Source organism: Olea europaea, chromosome 4 (assembly GCF_002742605.1).
Source record: "Olea europaea var. sylvestris chromosome 4, O_europaea_v1, whole genome shotgun sequence".
Taxonomy (NCBI): domain Eukaryota; kingdom Viridiplantae; phylum Streptophyta; class Magnoliopsida; order Lamiales; family Oleaceae; genus Olea; species Olea europaea.
Window position 1 is genome coordinate 19,991,867 of NC_036240.1, and position 7,765 is coordinate 19,999,631.

General features: G+C 38.4%; 1 protein-coding gene across 1 annotated transcript; it reads left to right on the forward strand.

Annotated features, from left to right (window-relative positions):
- Positions 1–3,173: 3,173 nt before the first annotated feature.
- Positions 3,174–4,426, forward strand: LOC111393145 (uncharacterized mitochondrial protein AtMg00810-like). Its single transcript, XM_023018537.1, has 3 exons — positions 3,174–3,326; positions 3,496–4,156; positions 4,287–4,426. The coding sequence occupies exons 1-3, from the start codon at positions 3,174–3,176 to the stop codon at positions 4,424–4,426; spliced, it is 954 nt and encodes a 317-aa protein (XP_022874305.1).
- The last annotated feature ends 3,339 nt before the right edge of the window (positions 4,427–7,765 follow it).

Consider the following 7,765-nt stretch of genomic DNA (forward strand, 5'->3'; position numbering starts at 1 on the left):
GGTGTCTCTTGGGTGAGTGATGCGACATCTTCCCGACGTCTCTTTGTGTGCAATCGACACGATTCCACCACCTCTGCCTTGACTACCACCATATCTGAAGGCTCGACACGATTTCGGGTGTCTCTTCTTTCCGGCATCTCTTGGGTGGGGCGACACAGCTTCTCTCTCGGGGATCGACACGATTTCAGTGTCTTCTGTGGGTGAGTAGGCGACGATTTTCCGGTGGGTGGTCGACATGAACAGTGGTCGACGGGAACTGTGGAGGTATCACGTGAATCTCTCTCTAGGCTATAGTATTTATTTGGGCCTCAATCTTTTGGGCCGATTATTGGGTTATTGGTTTGGGGTGTGAATTTCTTGGGTTGGTGCTATTTATTTGGGCTGGTTATTGGGTGACATTTTTGGTGCTATTTATTTGGGCTAGTTATTGGGTGACATTTTAATTTAGTTGTCATGGCCGGAGAAAATTCAATTGTTCGTCTTAATGGTAAAAATTATCCTACTTGGGAATTTCGGTTCAAGATGTTCGTCAAAGGTAAAGAATTGTGGAACCATGTGGCTGGATCATCTAAAGCCCCTACGGATCCTAAGGAGCTTAGTTCATGGGAAAACAAAGATGCTCGAATTGTTTCATGGCTGCTTAGCTCTATTGAACCAACTATGGTCAATAATCTTCGTTCATTTACAACTGCTAAAGAGATGTTGGATTATTTGCGACGAATTTATTATCACGATAATTCTACACGAAAATTTCAATTGGAGTTGGATATTGAGAATTATCGACAGGGAAATTTGTCAATTGAACAATTTTATTCAGGTTTTATTAACTTGTGGAGCGAGTATTCCGAGTTGGTGCAATCTAAAGTTCCTAAAGATGCTTTAGCAGCATTACAAATGGTTCAATCTAAAAGTTAACGGGATTAATTTTTGATGAAATTACGACCCGAATTTGAAAGTGCACGTGCTGGGTTAATCAATCGCAGTCCTGTACCGTCCTTGGATGTCTGCTTAGGAGAACTTTTGCACGAAGAACAGCGACTTGCTTCTCAGCATAGCATTAGTCAGACCAATGAGAATTTTGAAATGGTCAATGTAGCCTATGCCGCACAAGGCAAAGGAAAATCCAAATGTCACCACAGTGTTACAGGTGCAAGGAGTTTGGTTACATTGCAAAATACTGTACTAAGAAATTCTGCAACTATTGCAAAAAGGAGGGTCATATTATTAAAGACTGTCGTGTGCGACCTCAGAATCGATCACCTCCTGCTTTTCATCATGTTGTTCAGTCCAACCTTGTAGCTGCATCTTCAGATCAGTTAGGTACCTCAGGATCTTCCTCAACTCTTACACCTGAACATGCTCTCTCAACGCTTGGCATTCAAGGTAAAAGTAATCTGTCTCCTGGGTTAGTTGACTCTGTGGCTTCCAATCACATGACTGGTAATATGGAAGTTCAAAATAATGTTCATAAATATGACGGTGAGCAGCATATCCAGATAGCTAATGGCAGTAATATTCCTATCACGGCGGTTGGAGATCTAGGGTCTTCCTTTACTAATATTTTTGTCTCTCCATATTTATTTGCCAATTTAATTTCTGTTGGCCAACTGGTAGAAGATAACTATACTCTTTATTTTGATCGTAATGGTTGTCGTGTGTAAGATCAAGCATCGGGACAAGTGGTAGCGAAAGGGCCTAAAGTGGGACGTCTTTTTCCGCTTCAGTCATTTTCTATCCCTCGTTCTGTTCATGTTGGTTATTCTGCTATTTCTTTTGATAGTCATTTGTGGCATAAGAAATAGGGACATCCAAATTCTGTTGTTTTAAGACATCTTTTGAAAAATGGTTATTTGAATAATATGAATGAATTTTCTTCTTCACACTTATCTTTCGATTGTGCATCTTGTAAGCTTGGTAAGAGTAAATATTTGCCATTTCCTTTACATGGTAGCCGTGCTTCTATGTGTTTCGAGATTATTTATACTGATGTTTGGGGTATAAGTCTTGTTATCTCTAATGCTCAATATAGGTATTTTGTGATATTTATTGACGATTATAGTCGTTTCACTTGGGTCTATTTTCTTCGATCTAAAACTGAGGTCTTTTTTATCTTTCAAACTTTCGTTGCCTATGTGGAAACACAATTTTCAACTTGTGTTAAGATCCTACGCTCTGACTCTGGTGGAGAATATATGTCTCGTGAATTTCAATCTTACCTACAACAAAAGGGAATTATCTCTCAGCGCTTTTGTCCGTATACCCCACAACAGAATGGAATCGCTGAGCGTAAGAATCGACACCTTCTAGATGTAGTTCGAACTCTACTATTTGAATCTTATGTCCCTTCTCGATTTTGGGTAGAAGCCTTATCTACTGCTGTGTATTTGATTAATCGTCTGTCATCCTCAAACATAAATTTTGATTCCCCATATTATCGTTTATTTGGTGTCATTCCTAATTATGATTATTTGCATATCTTTGGTTGTGTATGCTTTGTTCACTTACCTCCTCTTGAACGTCATAAACTTGCTGTTCAAGCTATTAAATGTGCTTTTCTTGGCTACAGTAATTCCCACAAAGGATTTGTGTGTTACGATGCAGAAGCTAACAAGTTACGTATCTCCAGAAATGTTGTTTTCTTTAAAAATCAACATTTCTTTCCGTCTCGTACTGAGCCTATTTCTTCCTCTACTGTTTCACTTCCTTTCATTGATGATGACTCTAGAATCGTTAATCGTTTTAAGCCAAGTCTTGTGTATCAGCGTCGTCATCCACTGCCTCTTCCTACATCTGATCCCGTTACTGATCCTGTCATACATGTGCCTCGTCGATCAGCTCGAACCTCTCGGCCTCTAGATAGGTATGGGTTTTCACATTCTATTCGTCAAGCTACTCTTGATAATATATCTGTACTTAAGTCTTACTCTCAGGCCTCTACTCAAGAATGTTGGCATCAAGCTATGACTGATTAAATTCAGGCTCTTCAGGACAATCACACTTGGGATATCATTCCTTGTCCAATTGGTGTCAAACCTTTTGGATGCAAATGGGTTTATACCATCAAATTACGATCTGATGGCACCATTGATAGGTATAAAGCTCGTTTAGTGGCCTTAGGTAAACGACAGGAATATGATCTTGATTAAGAGGAAACTTTTGCTCCTGTGGCTAAAATGACTACTATCCGTACAATTTTGGCCATTGCCACTTCAAAAGGGTGGCCACTTCACCAGATGGATGTAAAGAATGCATTTTTGCATGGTGATCTAAAAGAAGAAATATTTATGTCTCCTCCACCCTGCATGTTTTCTTCTCCTTCTACAGATGTTTGTCGTTTAAAACGATCCATATATGGCTTGAAACAAGCACCTCGAGCTTGGTTTGAAAAATTTAGCTCTACTCTTCTGGACTTCAATTTTATTCAGAGTTAGTACGACTCTTCCCTCTTCTTCCACACTACTCCTACTGAAATTGTCTTTCTTCTTGTGTATTTAGATTACTATGAGTATGGGTTCTGATTCTCAATTTATTGAGAAGCTTCAACAACAGCTTAAATCTTCATTTCATATGAAAGATTTTGAATCTCTCCAGTACTTTCTTGGCCTTAAAATCCAACATTGTCCAACAGGCACAATACTACATCAACATAAGTATACACAAGAGTTGCTCACATTAGTCGGTCTTCAAGACAGTAATTCGGTTCTTACACCTATGGAGGTGAATTTGAAACTTCGTCAAGAGGGAGGTGATCTCTTATCTGATCCTTCGTTATATCGCCAGTTGGTGGGCAGTTTAAATTATTTGACCATTACCAGGCCTGATATTTCCTTCGCTGTCCAACAAGTCAGTCAATTTATGCAAGCCCCATGTCAGGCCCATTTGGCTGCTGTACGTCGTCTTCTTCGATATCTCAAAGGTACCTCTGGTCGTGGTTTGTTCTTTCCATCTAGTACCTCATTGCAATTGGTGGGATTTAGTGATGCAGATTGGGCTAGCTGTGTTGATACTCGTCTTTCTATCCCCGGTTGGTGTATGTTTCTTGGTGGTGCACTTATCTCTTGGAAAAGTAAGAAGCAAGCTCGTGTTTCAAAATCTTCCATTGAGTCTGAATATCGAGCCATGTCAGCTGCTTGTTCTGAAATGATTTGGCTTTGGGGTTTGTTACGAGAAATTGGTGTTTCGCAACTTTCTCCTACATACCAGTGCTATTCAAATCGCCAACAATCCAGTTTTTCATGAGCGTACCAAACGCATTGAAGTTGATTGTCATTCTATTCGCGAGGCAGTTGGTCGTCATGAGATTTCTCTTCCTCACATTTCCACTGAGAACCAACCAGCAGATGTCTTTACTAAGGCCTTATCTCGTCATCGCCATCAGCTTATGATTGACAAATTGATGCTGCTTGATCGCCCAACATCAATTTGAGAGGGGATGTCAACGAGATTGATTTATGGAGTATCTTCTTGATTGAGTTTCTTCCAACAATAGATTAATGATTATATAATTAGCCTTTTCCTTGTACAGATTATTACCATAATTAGAGGTTGTAATTTTCTCTATTTAAAGAATCGATTGAACCACTTTTGAGGCATCGATTGGAACACAAAGATTGGAGAATACAATTTTGACATTAGCCACCTCTACCAATTGTTCCTTAACAAGCAGATCATGCTCTTCCTCGTCAGTATGTTCATCTTCTTATACCAACAATACCTTCAGCTCATGATTCTTTCATTGATGACACATGATGAATTTCTCATCACACCAGAAACACAATCCCTTCTCCCGTTGCAGCTGCCACTCTACATCTGACATCTGTTTCGATGGATATTCTTTACTTCTTTAGAAGACTTACCCCTCCATAACCACACGATTTGTTTGAAATAGGAGAAACCTACGCCTTAAATATTCTGAAAGGAAAGAATTAAGTACTACAAGTGTATCTATGGCAAACAGTGAATACAAGGCCACCCAAGGACACTCGACTAACTATTTGAAAAAGCAAAAATAAATTCAAATAAGTTGTTCGTCCAAGTGGCTAAATATGGTTATGTCTCCCTCAAAATCAATTAGATATTATATCCCTATGCATGTGAGCACAAGTGTTCTTTTGACCTCGAATGAGGCTGTTTCACCATGCACCTAGGTTGCACATGAATGGCACATGAGAGACCTTTTTTTTGCTTTGTCCCTAAGCTGCACAGGATTGGAACAAACAGATCATGGAGAAAAACTGCAGCTTGATGCAACAATATGCAACTAATTAACAACATCGGTTACACTAGTAAGAGTCAAGAGTTAATTCACGTTTCTTGTTAGTTTACATGAACTTTATGAAGAAAATTACATAAACAAGAAAAAAAGCGAAATGAATCCTAGGAAGGAAATATATCCACTTACATAAGTATAAAATATTTCAAGTTGAATATTCACAAAATATATTGCTGTTATGACATGCCAACTTACCTGGAAGGACCAGCTATATCAGATTTAATCAAATTCTCATAATTAGATACTTGAGGGCACGGCTTATGAGATGTCAGTGGGATAAATCATCACTATACTGGAACCATAGCTGGGAATAGAACAGTGGTCAGGTCTCCTTCACCATCTACCACAGGTGACACATTTGGTACAAGTGCAGGTTCAAGGAGCAGTAACAATGAAGTGGATCACCGTGGAAGTTGATCATGCCTTTTGGAAAGCCATTGTCACAATGGCACCTTGAAAAGTTCCCTGATACCCCAATATGGATTGGGTTCTATTTTGTTAGAAAATAACCCAATTATTCTCATGAAATACAAAGATTATTTTCCATTTATAATTTATAAATGCAATATAACTAACATTTTATTATTGACCCAACATCTAAAAGTAACATTTTTACAAGACTTTAAAATATCTAAAAATGTTGCACATGAACTACGACTTGCATAAATAAATTTTTAATAGTGATACAAAAGATTTCAGATTCTCACAGCTTGTTCACCTTGTGAAAGAAGTGCTTTAGATAAAATTACCACCCCACCCCCTCATTTGCACAAAAATTGCACAAAATGTACAAGAAAGCGGACAGTTTAATATCTTCCCCACTATAGAAATTACAAAATATTATTCTAACTATTCACAAAAGCTTTAAGTCTTGACTAAGAAGAACATTTTTATACAGAATTTAGCATTTTGATCTGACAACTTCAATCTGACAGAATTTTAAGTCTGGTTTGGAAGCATTGTGATACTGAGTTTACTGTAATTGAGCAATATGTAAAATTGTCCATTAAGGATCAAGAGAAAACAGGACAATATGCTTTTCAAAGTTTTGACAGTTCTGTAATTGAAATCATTATGTTGCAGAGATTTTGGATGGATGCATCATATATGATGGGAATACGGAATGGAATTTGAACCTTGAAGTAAATGGTAATAATGATAATGATAATGGAAAATGCCGAGGATGACAGTGAATACAAAGAAAGTATCATGTGCACTAAAGAACCAACTGGTGAAAAATTCTGACTCATTGCTAGATATAAGTAAGTATGACGAGCTAGTGAATTACAGAACGTCTAGTTACAAAGGAGGGAATTAGTAAAATAACATAGCTTGGATGATGTTGCAAAATCCATAGCGAATGATTTTCTCGACATGTTGAGCATTGAGCAGAATCCAGATGACGAAGTTTATAATAGTGGCTTGAGTCCCCGAGGGATTGTCTTTTGGGACAATTTGGAGAGAACACCACGGCTTGGCGAAACTCCATATTTGATATTGGCGGCAAAAGAGAAATATAGTTGCCTTGCTCCTAGTGGATGTTCAAATGATTGAGTTGTCATTCACTATTGAAGAAGGTGAAAGGAAGCATGGTACTGGGAACCAGCCATTAAGGAGTAAAAGAAATGCTAAAGCGCACAAAAACTTGGAAACTGCAGCTTAAAATGCACGAATGGGTTCTGAATGAAAAAGCTTTTCAGAATTCTCCATGCACGAGCTCCGGTGGATTTGGAAGTTCAATCTATATTCCAGCACAAGAACCAGTGAATTACCTTCTCTTGGAGAAGACCCCTAGGTCCAATTATTCAGACTAAAGATGGTAGCTTCTCACAGTTACAGTCAATGAGTCCATTGCTTTTCAGAAATTCAGAAAATGGTGCCAGATTAATCATGCAAGTGTCTGATCCAGTTCTTTTACCTGCAGCAATGGGATTCAGTATCATGGAGATACTACAATGCTGGGCATCTGAGGGAGTTGAAAAGATGTCTACTCTGGCAAAGGAATTGATGCCTATGGAAGATATCACAGGGAAGACAATACAAGAAGTGGTGTTGGAAGCTGAATCTAGATCAAACATTTTTATTGACATTGAGAATTAAATTAGATTCTCCAGCAATTCTATTTGAAATATTCTGATTCTAAAGATTTTTTTTCCCTATGTTCTCTCTCTTCTGTACATTCCTATAATGTGCAGACGGACTTTGCAACATGAAAAATAGCCACTTGCTCAGCATTCCGTTCCCCTGGGCTCATGCTCAAATTGCATGGAAATAGAGTCAGATTATGTATTTTACGAAAATCTTGTTGACTTCACGATAACAAATATTGAAACTCTTTTAATTGAAGGGCTGAAGATTCAGTGCAACATGCTGATTAGGAAACACCTTCAAGCATTGGTCAAATATGCCAGGAAACTGGCTTCCTTAGGTAAGACTCTCCAACTTGGCGGAGACTTTCTCGATGTTGATGAATTAATGGAATACTGTGTGTCA